This window comes from Coregonus clupeaformis, unplaced genomic scaffold (genome assembly GCF_020615455.1).
Source record: "Coregonus clupeaformis isolate EN_2021a unplaced genomic scaffold, ASM2061545v1 scaf0586, whole genome shotgun sequence".
NCBI lineage: Eukaryota > Metazoa > Chordata > Actinopteri > Salmoniformes > Salmonidae > Coregonus > Coregonus clupeaformis.
Genome location: NW_025534041.1, coordinates 89,658 through 108,430, shown reverse-complemented (window position 1 = coordinate 108,430; position 18,773 = coordinate 89,658). Strand labels below are relative to the sequence as shown.

Sequence of the window (18,773 nt, the reverse complement as noted above, 5' to 3'; positions counted from 1 at the left end):
TGAGTTCCGGTGTCATACTTACAATAGCTGTCATTTATATTTTCTGGTTTAAATTAGCTGTTTACACACAGAAATGCCATACATTGTTAATCTTTCACTTAAACATAGGGGGAGCAGGATATATTTTAGTTTTTTCTGTAAATCCAGGGGAGTATACAGGAAATGCAGTTTCTCTTTATTATAAAAGGGGCGGACCTTCTGCCATCAACATTCTGTGGAGGTATCTTCCTTTTTTAACAATATATTATGTGACATTTTTCCAATTTCAACAAAACATCAGCAAACATGGAAGGAGTGATATCAATGGTATTTTAGTCTGGAACAGAGTCAATAGACACAGGATACCAAAAATAAAAGCACGTTCAAGGATGAAACTAGGATCCCAAGCTACAGGAAAATACATGTGAATTTGTATAAATCGTGGAGGAGTTATGTCTGGAAAAAGTACTAAAGGTATCAACCTATTTCATTACCAATCTGCCATTGACCAAGGGATGTTTCTATAAAGACCTAATCAACTACCACACTCTGTTGTTGGACAGTTCAGTTGGAGACACCGGCATCGGGCTGCTTTTGAGTCGGTGTTTTGAACAGACCTGGGTTCAATAACTATTCGAAATCATTTTAAATACTTTAGCTGTGTTTGATTGAGCTTGCCTGTTGCAACCAATAGAAAAGCCCTAAACGTAAAAAAAAAAAAAAAAAAACCTGCCTACCTGGCACTTTTAAGCAGGCTTAAGCAAACGCTGAAAGTATCTGAAGGATTTCAAATTGTATTTGAACCCAGGTCTGGTTTTGATTCCATGTTGTATGGTGGCGTCAGGAGTCAGGACCTTAGACCTCTTTCCCCTCCAGTTTTTTAACAACTCCTCTCCCTCCCAGTTTATCAATGAAGGCAGAGCTGTCTTTGGCGTCTGACATGTCGTTCACCTGCCACTCAAACTTCAGACCTGTGAAACACACGAGAACACAGCCAGTCAGTCATTTCTCCTTTTTTTAAGGAGTTGGGGCAATCTCACTCCTCACATATTTTTGTTTGTTTATTGGAGATTTAAAAAAAGAGGACAGTGTGCTGAAATAGGCCGGTTTCAAACCCATGCTGCAGAGGTGTATGTGTTCTGGAGGACCTGGCTTAGACCGCCTTAGGTCACTAGTCTAGAATTTCTGTGTCATTCATCAGGCTCATGAACGCTAGAATCCGCAGTTGAAACAATAACAAAATGGTTTTGGTAAAAAGCTGATGGATGGGCCCGGAGAAATGTAACGACTCAAATTCATAGACAGAGATATGGATGCAAGGACTGACCATCCATGGTATAGAAATGATAGTTTTATCCATATTTTGAGGCGATACAGTGTTTGTTTAAATTTATGTTGTTTACAAACATTGGAGTAAAACAACCGTATATTTTGGGTTCTGATGAGGTACGATCGGTGGCGTGTCCAGGGTGTGGTCCAGGGTGACCAGGGTCCCCCTGAAAACTGATTGTGCAATTCTGAGATCTGATAGGTCGTCTCTGAATATATTGATAATTTTGACCAAGATACTTTGTAGGCTGATTGTCATTCCACTGATGGTGTTGTAGTTGATTGTCATTCCACCGATGGTGTTGTAGTTGATGTCATTCCACTGATGGTGTTGTAGAAGGATTTTGAAAATGAGAGCATCTTATTGGACAAGTCCAGGCAGTCTCCCTGTTTCAGTCAATTTTCTTCAGTTTGGTGGCTAATGAACATATCCCCCTGATGCTGGAAAGGGGATAGGCTGAAAGTCTTGAAAGATACCTGAGAATACCCAACCTCTTACCTTGGAACTTTGCTTTAATGTATTGCTTTGAGCTGGCGTATTTCATTTTCTTTTTGATAGTTGAGTGTTCTGGAGCCCTGCATTTTCAAACAGAAAAATACTACGTTTAGAAAGCGCTCCAAACGTTCTGCCTTGAGTCAATTTCCAAATCCTCTCTCTCTCACTCCCTCCACTCAACACGGCTGACATGGTAGTGTTATTCATGGTGGTACGGTACTCCATGGTTCAACCTACCACATGATGAAGACCAGGTCCTCCTTGGGGCTGTCCTTGCTCTCCCAGGAACAGTCGTACAGGGCATAGCGGCAGTCCTCCGTGGGCATCATGTTGACGATCTTCCTGAATACGTCCTCCTCCCCGTTCAGGTCCTTCACCTTAATTGATTGGTAATTTTTATTAATTGATAACAAATTATATAGTGCTTTTCCAGATGTTCACGTTACTAACCCTAACCCCAATTATATAATAGTAAAAAATGTTGGACATTGCGGTTTCTGCATTTTGATGCATTAACATGACACTACACAATTCTATGGCAACCACGTTACCTCCCAATTACATTATACAGAATTGTATGAATTTTAAACAATGCTATGTGTCACTGAATTAGAACAAAGTAGCAAATACTCGTCATGACTGGATAAAAGGAATGCTTTAAGGCACTAACATGGTTAGTTGCCCGAACTCTCCGATTGCGTACAAAATGGCACCCTATTTCCTATGGGGGGCTGCAGGTAGCCTGGCAGGTAGGAGCTTTGGGCCAGTAACCGAAAGGTTGCTGGATCGAATCCCGGAGCTGACAAGGTAAGAATCTGTAGTTCTGCCCCTGAGCAAGGCTGTTCCCCGGGCGCCGATGACGTGGATGTCGATTAAGGCAGCCCTCGCACCGCTCTGATTCAGAGGGGTTGGGTTAAATGCTGAAGACACATTTCAGTTAAATGCATTCAGTTGTACAACTGACCAGGTATCCCCATTTCCTATATAGTGCACTGCTTTAGGAGATTTTTTTTATGAGATTTAGGATGCAGTCCCTGATTTTTTTCTGTGATTCCTAGCATCCTATCTCCTTGACTCCATCTCAATAGTATGGGGGGAGAAGGTCCCTCCCCTTGGACCTTCTTCTCCAATGCATTTTGAGAACGAAGCGAGGAGAGAGGATGCAAGGAATCGAGGAAATAGACATCGAGAAAGGGCTTAAAATGCCTAAATATATGGTCCTCTGGATCTCAGTTGGTAGAGCATGGCGCTTGCAAAGTGCTCGATTCCCGGGAAACATCCATACGTTTAAAAAAAATGATGTGCGCATGACTACGTCGCTTTGGATAAAAGTGTCTGCTAAATGTCATATATTATGACATTTATAATGATATACTGTTATGTATGCTACCACTGACCTTCAGGCAGTTGTCCTCGTCCACGACGATACATTTCCCGTCGTGGCTGATCTTGAAGAGCACCAGCTTCAGCTGCTCCTGCTTGCCCTGGAGGCCAACTCTGATCTTGTCAAACGTGAGCACGACGTCGTCATGGACTGCTATTCCAGAGGCCTGGTCACAAAGGAGAAAATAACAGGAAGCAGAATACAACCTGAGACAGTTGTACCCAAGCTCCTAAGAAATGTATCGTCTTGAAGAATCAATTTGAATATAAAAAGTAATTGAAATTACCATTGCTTGAACAGCAGGAAATCTTATGACCACATTAGGACCTTGTAACCTTACAGATTTATTTATATGCAGGGATTGACATTAAGGGTTGACCTTGGGCAACTGAACTGAGCAGTCGGGGCAAGTGAACCTGCTCTGTGGTTGCCCAATTGGGCGGGTGAAATGTATTCCTGAAAACAACCAAACTGCAAAGAATTCCATCAGCCTAAATGTATCTTTGTTGTTTCTTACCATTTACAGTAAGTGAAAGACTGACAAGTTTTGGAATTGCTGTGTGTAATTAGCTATTTTCACAATTTCGGGCAAGTGACCATAATCTTTGGAATACCAATACATTATCCTGACTAGTGATGGGAAGTTTGGCTCTTTTTACTGACTCTGATCTTTGACTCATTTCGTTCATTTGAGTCAGTAATGCCCAGACCATGCAGGACCCCCTACCGGCGAAAGATGAACTGAAAACTCCAGAGTCATGATTCTACAAGCCTCTCAGTCACATGTCGTTCACCAAAGGGGGCTTATTGGAGCCGCCATTTGTGACTGAGACTTGTAAAAATGTGCTTTAAACAATGTACATGTGTTGATTGTATGGAAAAAATAAGATTATTTCTTAATACATTTGAAACGAGGTCTAGTTGTGGCCGCAACCGGACTAGATTGTGAAAGACTCTTGGCAGAATGCATTGCTTGACTGCCGTGAGGGTGGTAAGTACAGTCGTTCGCGAACTGCAGCATCCCAAACGATTCGTTCTCGGGTTCGAGTTTGTTGTGCAGAGGCTGTGTATGTTTTGGTTCTACAAAGCTGTGTCCATCACTACATTAAATTATCAACTAATTGCCATCATTCTTGGACCATGCGATCAATTATCAGTTCTAAACATGTATTTTTCGTCTCTATGCTCATGATCTATTTCCCTGCGCGCAGATGACAGACAGTTGGTGGTCGGAGCACGTCTCTGGAGCCGCTGAGCTGGAGGAGCACGTCTCTGGAGCCGCTGAGCTGGAGGAGCACGTCTCTGGAGCCGCTGAGCTGGAGGAGCATGTATTCATCCTGCTGGAGGACTCATTGCGGCCAGCACTAGCAGGTCAAACTGTCAGTAAAAAGAGTCGTTCAAAAAGAATGAATCGTTCGCAAACTGCACATCACTACTCCTGACTTATCCAAGTGCCATTCAGGCATAAATGCCTATCCCTGATATGTAGATTGATGCTTTAGTGTCAGAAGCTAAAATTGGCATAAGAACAAGAGTTTGACCGGTGAAAGTAGCCCCGATTCAAATAAAATAAAATAAAATGTTATTTGTCACATGCGCCAAATACAAGAGGTGTAGACCTTACAGTGAAATGCTTACTTACAAGCCCGTAACCAACAATGCAGTTTTAAGAAAGAATACACAAAAAAAAATCACACAAAAAATACAATATTAAATAATACTAAATAAAAGTAGCAAATAATTAAAGAGCAGCAGTAAAAATAAAAATAGCGAGGCTATATACAGGGGGGTACCGGTACCGAGTCAATGTACGGGGGCACCGGTTAGTCGAGGTAATTGGGGTAATATGTACATGTAGGTAGAGTTATTAAAGTGACTATGCATAGACAATAAACAGAGAGTAGCAGCAGTGTAAAGGGGGGGGCAATGCAAATAGTCAGGGTAGCCATTTGATTAGATGTTCAGGGGTCTTATGGCTTGGGGGTAGAAGCTGTTTAGAAGCCTCTTGGACCTAGACTTGGCGCTCTGGTACCGCTTGTCGTGCGGTAGCAGAGAGAACAGTCTATGACTAGGGTGGCTGGAGTCTTTGACCATTTTTAGGGCCTTCCTCTGACACCGCCTGGTAGAGAGGTCCTGGATGGCTGGAAGCTTGGCCCCAGTGATGTACTGGGCCGTACGCACTACCCTCTGTAGTGCCGTGCGGTCGGAGGCCAAGCAGTTGCAATACGAAGCAGTGATGCAACCAGTCAGGATGCTCTCGATGGTGCAGCTGTAGAACTTTTTGAGGATCTGAGGACCAATGCCAAATCTTTTTAGTCTCCTTAGGGGGAATAGGTTTTGTTGTGCCCTCTTCACAACTGTCTTGGTGTGCTTGGACCATGTTAGTTTGTTGGTGATGTGGACACCAAGGAACTTGAAGCGCTCAACCTGTTCCACTACAGCCCCGTTGATGAGAATGGGGGCGTGCTCGGTCCTCTTCTTTTTCCTGTTGTCCACAATCATCTCATTTGTCTTGATCCCGTTGAGGGAGAGGTTGTTGTCCTGGCACCTCACAGCCAGGTCTCTGACCTCCTCCCTATAGGCTGTCTCGTCGTTGTCGGTGATCAGGTCTACCACTGTCATCGGCAATCTTAATGATGGTGTTGGAGTCGTGCCTGGCCATGCAGTCATGGGTGAACAGGGAGTACAGGAGGGTACTGAGCACGTACCCCTGAGGGGCCCCCGTGTTGAGGATCAGCGTGGCGGATGTGTTGTTACCTACCCTTACCACCTGGGGGCGGCCCGTCAGGAAGTCCAGGATCCAATTGCAGAGGGAGGTGTTTAGTCCCAGGGTCCTTAGTTTAGTGATGAGCTTTGAGGGCACTACGGTGTTGAACGCTGAGGTGTTCCTTTTGTCCAGGTGTGAAAGGGCAGTGTGGAGCGCAATAGAGATTGCATCATCTGTGGATCTGTTGGGGCGGTATGCAAATTGGAGTGGGTCTAGGGTTTCTGGGATAATGGTGTTGATGTGAGCCATGAGCAGCCTTTCAAAGCACTTGACATCGGCTACAGAGAGCGTGATCACACAGTCGTCCGGAACAGCTGATGCTCTCATGCATGTTTCAGTGTTACTTGCCTCGAAGCGAGCATAGAAGTAATTTAGCTAGTCTGGTAGGCTCATGTCACTGGGAAGCTCGCGGCTGTGCTTCCCTTTGTAGTCTGTAATAGTTTGCAAGCCCTGCCACATCCGACGAGTGATACGATGTTATGTGTGTGCATGTACGTGTGTGCTTTCTACGGGAACACATGTACATAGCATCAGAACCGGTGTTGTAGTCGAGTCACTAAACCTCGAGTCTGAGTCGAGTCCCTAGTCTCCTGTGATCGAGTCCGAGTCGAGTCACGAGTCCCTATTGCTATGTCTGAGTTGAGTTGCTTGTGTTTCCATTGCTCGTGTGTCTTGGCCCAAGCAAGTCTCTTCTTCTTATTGGTGTCCTTTAGTAGTGGTTTCTTTGCAGCAATTCGACCATGAAGGCCTGATTCACACAGTCTCCTCTGAACAGTTGATGTTGAGCTGTGTCTGTTACTTTGGGCTGCAATTTCTGAGGCTGGTAACTCTAATGAACTTATCCTCTGCAGCAGAGGTAACTCTGGGTCTTCCATTCCTGTGGCGGTCCTCATGAGAGCCAGTTTCATCATAGCGCTTGATGGATTTTGCGACTGCACGTGAAGAAACTTTCAAAGTTCTTGCATTTTTCCGTATTGACTGATCTTCATGTCTTAAAGTAATGATGGTCTGTCGTTTCTCTTTGCTTATTTGAGCTGTTCTTGCCATAATATGGACTTGGTTGTTTACCAAATAGGGCTATCTTCTGTATACCACCCCTACCTTGTCACAACACAGCTGATTGGCTCAAACGCATTAAGAAGGAAAGAAATTCCACAAATTAACTTTTAAAAAGGCACACCTGTTAATTGAAATGCATTCCAGGTGACTACCTCATGAAGCTGGTTGAGAGAATGCCAAGAGTGTGCAAAGCTGTCATCAAGGCAAAGGGTGGCTACTTCAAAGAATCTCAAATATAAAATATATTTTGATTTGTTTAACACTTTTTTGGTTACTACATGATTACATATGTGTTATTTCATAGTTTTGATGTCTTCACTATTATTCTACAATGTAGAAAATAGTAAAAAATAAAGAAAAACCCTTGAATGAGTAGGTGTGTCCAAATTTTTGGACTGGTACTGTATATGAAAATAAGTGCCGACATGGAGCAGGCATGCGCTGGCTTGATGCTGAAAAAAGCGTCTTGCCTCCAACTGACACCTGACTAGTGTCGCTGGTCTGGAGGAGGAGGTGTGGCTTGATAAAGCGGCCTATCGCGGGCGCCCCCCGTGAACGCTGTCGCACTCTGGAGGGACGCCGGCCTCCAGATGGCTCATTGCTAACTGGGTTGGCGGGAAGATTTTCATGTGAGCATTGAAGTAACGCAAAGATTTTCCTCCTGTTACACAATGGCCATAATTGCCTGCAATATCCAACTGCCTATGAAACAAATAAGTCTTCCATACACAGGCTCACGCTTTTTATTTTAATATAATGTTCAATAGTTATGTCAAATCAGTAATGGTGTTTTGACGGGATTATTGACCAGATGATATTTGCTGTAATTGTAACAGGCTCTGATATGTTTAGGCCTAGTTTAGTTTAGTTCCAGAGTGAAAACTAAAGGGAGACGGTACATGGGGTATAGAGAGAAATACATGGGGTATAGAGAGAAATACATGGGGTATAGAGAGAAATACATGGGGTATAGAGAGAAATACATGGGGTATAGAGAGAAATACATGGGGTATAGAGAGAAATACATGGGGTATAGAGAGAAATACATGGGGTATAGAGAGAGAAATACATGGGGTATAGAGAGAAATACATGGGGTATAGAGAGAAATACATGGGGTATAGAGAGAGAAATACATGGGGTAGAGAGAGAGAAATACATGGGGTATAGAGAGAAATACATGGGGTATAGAGAGAAATACATGGGGTATAGAGAGAAATACATGGGGTATAGAGAGAAATACATGGGGTATAGAGAGAGAAATATATGGGGTATAGAGAGAAATACATGGGGTATAGAGAGAAATACATGGGGTATAGAGAGAGAAATACATGGGGTAGAGAGAGAGAAATACATGGGGTATAGAGAGAAATACATGGGGTATAGAGAGAAATACATGGGGTATAGAGAGAAATACATGGGGTATAGAGAGAAATACATGGGGTATAGAGAGAAATACATGGGGTATAGAGAGAAATACATGGGGTATAGAGAGAAATACATGGGGTATAGAGAGAAATACATGGGGTATAGAGAGAAATACTGTCACGCTCTGGCTCCGGGACTGTGTTGTTTGAGCCAGAGTGTATTCATTTGGGTGTGTTGGGTATAGGGTGTGTTCATTTGTTGTGTTTGGTTTTGGTTTTGTTTCCGTGTTTGGTCAGTGACTCCCAATCGGAGGTAACGAGTGTCAGCTGTCGGCTCGTTATCTCTGATTGGGAGCCATATTTATACTGTGTGTTTTCACCTTGTGGTTGTGGGTTTTTGTTCCATGTTCTGTCAGTATAGCAGAGGACTTCACGAATCGTTCTTGTTTTATTGTTTTGTTCCAGACTTTGAATTAATAAAGTCATGTTCGCTCAACGCGCTGCGCTTTGGTCTACTCATTTGGAAGACGTTCGTGACAGAAAAACCCACCATCAAAGGACCAAGCAGCGTGTCCAGGAGCAGGCAGCCTGGACGTGGGAGCAGATCTTGGACGGGCAGGGGTCCTGGACCTGGAAGGAAATCCTGGCCGGGATGGATCGCCGGCCATGGAGTGAGACGGTGGAGGCGCGCCGTAGAGAGGAGCTACGGCGTGATCAGGGTCGTCGTCGGAGGGTCGTGAGTCAACCCCAGAAAATTTTTAGGGGGGGGCACACGGCATGGACGACGGGGCTGACGGAGGAGAAAAGGGGGAGTATCCAGGAGGCCACCAGGCCAGGGGTACACCGCCCTGTACGTCCTGTGCGGATGCCTCACACAGAGTGTGTGAGGGTAGGCATTCAGCCAGGACGGGTGGTGGCCGCTGTTCACTCCAGGCCTCCTATCCGTCTCCACAGCCCGGTCCGGCCTGTTCCTGCCACCCGCACCAAGTCTACGGTGTGCGTCGCCAGCCCGGTCCGGCCTGTTCCTGCCACCCGCACCAAGTCTACGGTGTGCGTCGCCAGCCCAGCCCGGCCTGTTCCTGCCACCCGCACCAAGCCTACGGTGTGCGTCGCCAGCCCGACCCGGCCTGTTCCTGCCACTCGCACCAAACCTACGGTGCGCGTCGCCAGCCCGGTCCGGCCTGTTCCTGCCACCCGCACCAAGTCTACGGTGTGCGTCGCCAGCCCAGCCCGGCCTGTTCCTGCTCCCCGCACTAGCCCTGAGATGCGTGTCCTCAGCCCGGGACCACCAGTTCCGGCACCACGCACTAGGCCTTATGTGCGTCCCCAGGGTCCAGCATGCCCTGTTCCTTCTCCCCGCACTAGCCCTGAGATGCGTGTCCTCAGCCCGGGACCACCAGTTCCGGCACCACGCACCAGGCCTATAGTGCGTCTCGGCCGGCCAGAGTCTGCCGTCTGCCCAACGGCGCCTGAACTGACCGTCTGCCCAACGGCGCCTGAACTGCCCGTCTGCCCAACGGCGCCTGAACTGCCCGTCTGCCCAACGGCGCTTGAACTGCCCGTCTGCCCAAAGGCGCCTGAACTGCCTGTCTGCCCAACGCCGTCTGAACTGTCCGTCTGCCAAGCGCTGCATAAGCCGCCCGTCTGCCAGGAGCCTTCAGAGCCGTCCGCCAGACCGGAGCCGCTAAAGCCTTCCGCCAGACAGGATCAGCCAGAGCCTTCCGCCAGACAGGATCAGCCAGAGCCTTCCGCCAGACAGGATCAGCCAGAGCCTTCCGCCAGACAGGATCAGCCAGAGCCTTCCGCCAGACAGGATCAGCCAGAGCCTTCCGCCAGACAGGATCAGCCAGAGCCTTCCGCCAGCCATGAGCAGCCAGATCCGTCAGCCTGCCATGAGCAGCCAGATCCGTCAGCCAGCCATGAGCAGCCAGATCCGTCAGCCTGCCATGAGCAGCCAGATCCGTCAGCCAGCCATGAGCAGCCAGATCCGTCAGCCAGCCATGAGCAGCCAGATCCGTCAGCCAGCCATGAGCAGCCAGATCCGTCAGCCAGCCATGAGCCAGCCAGCCAGGATCCGCCATTCAGTCCGGTGCTGCCCCTTAGTCCGGTGCTGCCCCTTAGTCTGGTGCTGCCCCTTATCCTGGTGCTGCCCCTTAGTCCGGTGCTGCCCCTTAGTCCGGTGCTGCCTCTTAGTCCGGTGCTGCCCCTTAGTCCGGTGCTGCCTCTTAGTCCGGTGCTGCCCCTTAATCCGGTGGGGGTCAGTTGGAGGAGGCTACGAAAGCGGGTAGTGACTATGGTGGGGTGGGGACCACGACCGGAGCCAGAACCACCGCCGAGGAGGTATGCCCGCCCAGCCCTCCCTTGTTTAGCCCGTATTGAGGCGCGGTCGCAGTCCGCGCCTTTAGGGGGGGGTACTGTCACGCTCTGGCTCCGGGACTGTGTTGTTTGAGCCAGGGTGTATTCATTTGGGTGTGTTGTGTATAGGGTGTGTTCATTTGTTGTGTTTGGTTTTGGTTTTGTTTCCGTGTTTGGTCAGTGACTCCCAATCGGAGGTAACGAGTGTCAGCTGTCGGCTCGTTATCTCTGATTGGGAGCCATATTTATACTGTGTGTTTTCACCTTGTGGTTGTGGGTTTTTGTTCCATGTTCTGTCAGTATAGCAGAGGACTTCACGAATCGTTCTTGTTTTATTGTTTTGTTCCAGACTTTGAATTAATAAAGTCATGTTCGCTCAACGCGCTGCGCTTTGGTCTACTCATTTGGAAGACGTTCGTGACAAATACATGGGGTATAGAGAGAAATACATGGGGTATAGAGAGAAATACATGGGGTATAGAGAGAGAAATACATGGGGTATAGAGAGAAATACATGGGGTATAGAGAGAGATACATGGGGTATAGAGAGAGATACATGGGGTATAGAGAGAAATACATGGGGTAAAGAGAGAAATACATGGGGTATAGAGAGAAATACATGGGGTATAGAGAGAAATACATGGGGTATAGAGAGAAATACATGGGGTATAGAGAGAGATACATGGGGTATAGAGAGAAATACATGGGGTATAGAGAGAAATACATGGGGTATAGAGAGAGAAATACATGGGGTATAGAGAGAAATACATGGGGTATAGAGAGAGATACATGGGGTATAGAGAGAGATACATGGGGTATAGAGAGAGATACATGGGGTATAGAGAGAAATACATGGGGTATAGAGAGAAATACATGGGGTATAGAGAGAAATACATGGGGTATAGAGAAAAATACATGGGGTATAGAGAGAAATACATGGGGTATAGAGAGAAATACATGGGGTATAGAGAGAAATACATGGGGTATAGAGAGAAATACATGGGGTATAGAGAGAAATACATGGGGTATAGAGAGAAATACATGGGGTATAGAGAGAAATACATGGGGTATAGAGAGAAATACATGGGGTATAGAGAGAAATACATGGGGTATAGAGAGAAATACATGGGGTATAGAGAGAAATACATGGGGTATAGAGAGAGATACATGGGGTATAGAGAGAAATACATGGGGTATAGAGAGAAATACATGGGGTATAGAGAGAGAAATACATGGGGTATAGAGAGAAATACATGGGGTATAGAGAGAAATACATGGGGTATAGAGAGAGAAATACATGGGGTATAGAGAGAAATACATGGGGTATAGAGAGAAATACATGGGGTATAGAGAGAAATACATGGGGTATAGAGAGAGAAATACATGGGGTATAGAGAGAAATACATGGGGTATAGAGAGAAATACATGGGGTATAGAGAGAAATACATGGGGTATAGAGAGAGAAATACATGGGGTATAGAGAGAAATACATGGGGTATAGAGAGAAATACATGGGGTATAGAGAGAGAAATACATGGGGTATAGAGAGAGAAATACACTATTATTGGGCCCATGTTAACAAAGAGTCTCAGAGTAGATGTGCTGATCCAGGATCAGTTCCCCTGGTCAATATAATTATGAACTAAAAGCCCAAACTGACCCTGGATCAATCAGCACTATCGCTTTGTGAATACAGGCCCTGAGCCCAAACTGACCCTAGATCAATCAGCACTCTCGCTTTGTGAATACAGGCCCTGAGCCCAAACTGACCCTAGATCAATCAGCACTCTCGCTTTGTGAATACAGGCCCTGAGCCCAAACTGACCCTAGATCAGTCAGCACTCTCGCTTTGTGAATACAGGCCCTGAGCCCAAACTGACCCTAGATCAATCAGCACTCTCGCTTTGTGAATACAGGCCCTGAGCCCAAACTGACCCTAGATCAATCAGCACTCTCGCTTTGTGAATACAGGCCCTGAGCCCAAACTGACCCTAGATCAATCAGCACTCTCGCTTTGTGAATACAGGCCCTGAGCCCAAACTGACCCTAGATCAATCAGCACTCTCGCTTTGTGAATACAGGCCCTGAGCCCAAACTGACCCTAGATCAATCAGCACTCTCGCTTTGTGAATACAGGCCCTGAGCCCAAACTGACCCTAGATCAATCAGCACTCTCGCTTTGTGAATACAGGCCCTGAGCCCAAACTGACCCTGGATCAATCAGCACTCTCGCTTTGTGAATACAGGCCCTGAGCCCAAACTGACCCTGGATCAATCAGCACTCTCGCTTTGTGAATACAGGCCCTGAGCCCAAACTGACCCTAGATCAATCAGCACTCTCGCTTTGTGAATACAGGCCCTGAGCCCAAACTGACCCTGGATCAATCAGCACTCTCGCTTTGTGAATACAGGCCCTGAGCCCAAACTGACCCTAGATCAATCAGCACTCTCGCTTTGTGAATACAGGCCCTGATCCCAAACTGACCCTAGATCAATCAGCACTCTCGCTTTGTGAATACAGGCCCTGAGCCCAAACTGACCCTAGATCAATCAGCACTCTCGCTTTGTGAATACAGGCCCTGAGCCCAAACTGACCCTAGATCAATCAGCACTCTCGCTTTGTGAATACAGGCCCTGAGCCCAAACTGACCCTGGATCAATCAGCACTCTCGCTTTGTGAATACAGGCCCTGAGCCCAAACTGACCCTTGATCAATCAGCACTCTCGCTTTGTGAATACAGGCCCTGAGCCCAAACTGACCCTAGATCAATCAGCACTCTCGCTTTGTGAATACAGGCCCTGAGCCCAAACTGACCCTAGATCAATCAGCACTCTCGCTTTGTGAATACAGGCCCTGAGCCCAAACTGACCCTGGATCAATCAGCACTCTCGCTTTGTGAATACAGGCCCTGAGCCCAAACTGACCCTGGATCAATCAGCACTCTCGCTTTGTGAATACAGGCCCTGAGCCCAAACTGACCCTGGATCAATCAGCACTCTCGCTTTGTGAATACAGGCCCTGAGCCCAAACTGACCCTAGATCAATCAGCACTCTCGCTTTGTGAATACAGGCCCTGAGCCCAAACTGACCCTAGATCAATCAGCACTCTCGCTTTGTGAATACAGGCCCTGAGCCCAAACTGACCCTGGATCAATCAGCACTCTCGCTTTGTGAATACAGGCCCTGAGCCCAAACTGACCCTAGATCAATCAGCACTATCGCTTTGTGAATACAGGCCCTGAGCCCAAACTGACCCTAGATCAATCAGCACTATCGCTTTGTGAATACAGGCCCTGAGCCCAAACTGACCCTAGATCAATCAGCACTCTCGCTTTGTGAATACAGGCCCTGAGCCCAAACTGACCCTAGATCAATCAGCACTCTCGCTTTGTGAATACAGGCCCTGAGCCCAAACTGACCCTAGATCAATCAGCACTCTCGCTTTGTGAATACAGGCCCTGAGCCCAAACTGACCCTAGATCAATCAGCACTCTCGCTTTGTGAATACAGGCCCTGAGCCCAAACTGACCCTGGATCAATCAGCACTCTCGCTTTGTGAATACAGGCCCTGAGCCCAAACTGACCCTAGATCAATCAGCACTCTCGCTTTGTGAATACAGGCCCTGAGCCCAAACTGACCCTGGATCAATCAGCACTCTCGCTTTGTGAATACAGGCCCTGAGCCCAAACTGACCCTGGATCAATCAGCACTCTCGCTTTGTGAATACAGGCCCTGAGCCCAAACTGACCCTGGATCAATCAGCACTCTCGCTTTGTGAATACAGGCCCTGAGCCCAAACTGACCCTAGATCAATCAGCACTATCGCTTTGTGAATACAGGCCCTGAGCCCAAACTGACCCTAGATCAATCAGCACTATCGCTTTGTGAATACAGGCCCTGAGCCCAAACTGACCCTAGATCAATCAGCACTCTCGCTTTGTGAATACAGGCCCTGAGCCCAAACTGACCCTAGATCAATCAGCACTCTCGCTTTGTGAATACAGGCCCTGAGCCCAAACTGACCCTAGATCAATCAGCACTCTCGCTTTGTGAATACAGGCCCTGAGCCCAAACTGACTCTAGATCAATCAGCACTCTCGCTTTGTGAATACAGGCCCTGAGCCCAAACTGACCCTGGATCAATCAGCACTCTCGCTTTGTGAATACAGGCCCTGAGCCCAAACTGACCCTGGATCAATCAGCACTCTCGCTTTGTGAATACAGGCCCTGAGCCCAAACTGACCCTGGATCAATCAGCACTCTCGCTTTGTGAATACAGGCCCTGAGCCCAAACTGACCCTGGATCAATCAGCACTCTCGCTTTGTGAATACAGGCCCTGAGCCCAAACTGACCCTGGATCAATCAGCACTCTCGCTTTGTGAATACAGGCCCTGAGCCCAAACTGACCCTAGATCAATCAGCACTCTCGCTTTGTGAATACAGGCCCTGAGCCCAAACTGACCCTGGATCAATCAGCACTCTCGCTTTGTGAATACAGGCCCTGAGCCCAAACTGACCCTAGATCAATCAGCACTCTCGCTTTGTGAATACAGGCCCTGAGCCCAAACTGACCCTAGATCAATCAGCACTCTCGCTTTGTGAATACAGGCCCTGATCTTTCACTGTGACTTAATAAGCATCGTTTCCTTGTGAGTTCTAGGCCTCTGTCAGCCGCATTCCTGCACAAGGCCTCTGTCAGCCACATTCCTGGAGACCGTGAGGAACAAGTCAGCACTAGTAGTAGAACCGCCCTGGTGACGCCACAACACTCAGCAGAGAGCTGGTTGTGTAACTAATGTCACCCTATTCCATATATAGTTCACTGTGTTTAATCAGGGCCCATAGGGCAATTCGAATGCACCCTAAACCTTTTACATTCCTTACTTACAGAAGAATCCAAACATATTGTAAGACGAAGGCTTCATCCGAATGGCAGTAAGCAAGTCTTGATAATACACAACAAAAACGTTTTGCTTCATTGAAGATCCTGAAAATAAGACATCTGACTCTGGACGTTGCGAACGCCAAAAGAGCCAAAGATTCAGGATAGACAATTATCAGCGTGGTATCTGTGAATACTGGACTGGAGAGAGAGAGAGGTACACTGTCCATTTGGTATCTGTGAATACTGGACTGGAGAGAGAGAGAGGTACACTGTCCATTTGATAAGTTATTTTAAAGCCGTTCTCTCAGTTTCATAGCATGAGACATATTTCCTAACCGCTAACCCCACAATACATAGCAATACTGAGAATTTGTTTGCTTAGAAAGTGCCATTGACGCAAAAAACCTCCAGTACTCACCATTTTCACTGCTGTGGTGTGAAGAAAGTAGACAGGAGAGGGAGGAGGATAGGTGTTAAGCTGCGCTGACGGACGGACGGACGGGACAGAAAAGCAGGTAGAAAAAGTGGGATGTTGGGTTGTAGTCGTACACACCAATCAGCTTGCTAGGACTGTTTTCCTCTGATGGCAAATATAGCCTGCGGCTAGGTTGGTTTCCGGGGCTGTACAAACAGGTATATTAAATGTTAAGAAAACTTAAAGGCTCTTTGTTGTTGCTCATGGCAACATGGGCTACTCAACTTACAAACACTAACTTATCACAACGCTAATCAAGTCATTTTAGTTACTTTACTATGTACACTGAACAAAAATATAAACGCAACATGCAACAATTTCAAAGATTTTACTGAGTTACAGTTCATAAAAGGAAATCAGTCAATTGAAATAAATTAAGGCCCTAATCTATGGCTTTCACATGACTGGGAATACAGATATGCATCTGTTGGTCACAGATACCTTTAAAAAAAAAGTAGGGGCGTGGATCAGAAAACCAGTCAGTATCTGGTGTGACCAGCATTTGCCTCATGCAGCGCGACACATCTCCTTCCCATAGAGTTGATCAGGCTGTTGATTGTGGCCCGTGGAATGTTGTCCCACTCCTCTTCAATGGCTGTCCGAAGTTGCTGGATATTGGCAGGAACTGGAACACGCTGTTGTACATGTTAATCCAGAGCATCCCAAACATGCTCAATGGGTGACATGTCTGAGTATGCAGGCCATGGAAGAACTGGGTCATTTTCAGCTTCCAGGAATTGTGTACAGATCCTTGCGACATGGGGCCGTGCATTATCATGCTGAACCATGAAGTGATGGCGGCGGATGAATGGCATAAAAATGGGCCTCAGGATCTCGTCACGGTATCTCTGTGCATTCAAATTGCCATCGATGAAACGCAATTGTGTTCGTTGTCTGTAACTTATGCCTGCCCATACCATAACCCCACCGCCACCATGGGGCACTCTGTTCACAACATTGAAATCAGCAAACCGCTCACCCATACAACGCCATACACATGGTCTGAGGTCCCATGCTTATGCAGCTTATGGTAGAGTAATGAACATTAAATTCTCTGGCAACAGCTCTGGTGGACATTCTTACAGTCAGCATGCCAATTGCACGCTCCCTCAAAACTTGAGAAATATGTGGCATTGTGTTGGGTGATAAAACTGCACATTTTAGTGGCCTTTTATTGTCCCCAGCACAAGGTGCACCTGTGTAATGATCATGCTGTTTAATCAGCTTCTTGATATGCCACACCTTTCAGGTGGATGGATTATCTTGGCAAAGGAGATATGCTCAATAACAGGGATGTAAACAAATTTGTGCACAACATTTTTGGGAAATAAGATTTTTTTGTGCGTATAAAACAATTCTGGGATCTTTTTTTTTTCAGCTCATGAAACATGGGACCAACACTTTACAGGTTGCGTTTATACTTTTGTTCAGTGTAATAATTACACAGGTGAGTGGTGGGCGGTGGGCGGTGGGCTGGGGATAACACGACTTATATGGAATAAGTTGTGTTAAGTCGTGGAGAACAAACCACACAACACATTTAACATGACTAGAGTTTGAAAGACATTTCGATACCCTTATATGGCAGAGGAGTAGGGGTTGGACACACACCTTTAAGGGTTATCTCTTTCTCTCCACGGTGGGAGTATGAACTGATTGACTCATGAACTGTCTGGTAACTCAACAACAAACACCACGATTGACTCATGAACTGTCTGGTAACAGTATCTAGCTAGTCTCTTCACGAAGAATGGAACAGATTGATCTTTGACCTGTCATAAACGAATCAAAACAGCTCATTTGATTGTCATGAAGTTGAAGATATCTTCTTCTTGTAATCAATACATACTAGCATAACCAGGCATAAGGGTTGCCTTGGAAACCCAATGCTGAATTGCGTTGAATTATATGTCAGACAGAAATGAGAGTTTGAATCAGGAAAAGTTCCTCTCAGTGCGCTGGTAGTGCGTTCAGATTTCTATCATCTGAAGCACCTGAAGTTGATGTAATAATATTTTCCTGTGGATATATTGTCTCACATTCCTACCTCCAAAGGACAAACCGCAAGGACAACCGGTAAAGTATGTTAAAATATAATTGTATTCAACATTCTGGCTTGTAGAGGTCGCTAATTCCCGCCCAATATAGAATCCAATGCAATTCAATGTCGGGTTTCCAGGCAAGCAAAAAGAGGAGTCTATAATACTCACATCACATTCCAAGTGGTGAAATCTTTATAAAAATAGTCTATAAAATCCCCCCTAGAGTCTATTTGTATTTGTATTTGTATTTATTATGGATCCCCATTAGTTCCTGCCAAGGCAGCAGTTACTCTTCCTGGGGTTTATTATGGATCCCCATTAGTTCCTGCCAAGGCAGCAGTTACTCTTCCTGGGGTCCAGCAAAATTAAGGCAGTTATACAATTTAAAAAACATTACAATACATTCACAGATTTCACAACACACTGTGTGCCCTCAGGCCCCTACTCCACCTCTACCACATATCTACAACACAAAATCCATGTGTACATGTGTGTATTTTATTTTTTATTTTTATTTTACCTTTATTTAACTAGGCAAGTCAGTTAAGAACAAATTCTTATTTACAATGACGGCCTATGTTATCATGTGTATCATGTGTTACAGTGTGTCTGTTATCGTGTGTGTGTATGCATG

The 18,773-nt window shown here is 46.3% G+C and overlaps 1 protein-coding gene across 1 annotated transcript; it reads right to left on the bottom strand.

Moving 5' to 3' along the window:
• Positions 1-295: 295 nt before the first annotated feature.
• LOC121555344 (cofilin-2-like) lies at positions 296-16,142 on the bottom strand. Its single transcript, XM_041869180.2, has 5 exons — positions 16,041-16,142; positions 3,202-3,354; positions 2,042-2,181; positions 1,808-1,884; positions 296-950 (listed from the first exon to the last, which is right to left on the bottom strand). Exons 1-5 carry the CDS (start codon positions 16,041-16,043, stop codon positions 835-837), a joined length of 489 nt encoding a protein of 162 aa, XP_041725114.1. The 5' UTR covers positions 16,044-16,142; the 3' UTR covers positions 296-834.
• Positions 16,143-18,773: the final 2,631 nt, after the last annotated feature.

Coding starts and splice junctions, on each gene's coding strand:
- LOC121555344 (XM_041869180.2), bottom strand. Junction 1,885..2,041: donor GACCTGGTCTTCATCATGTG/GTAGGTTGAACC, acceptor TTGAAAATGCAG/GGCTCCAGAACACTCAACTA. Junction 951..1,807: donor CATTAAAGCAAAGTTCCAAG/GTAAGAGGTTGG, acceptor TGTGTTTCACAG/GTCTGAAGTTTGAGTGGCAG.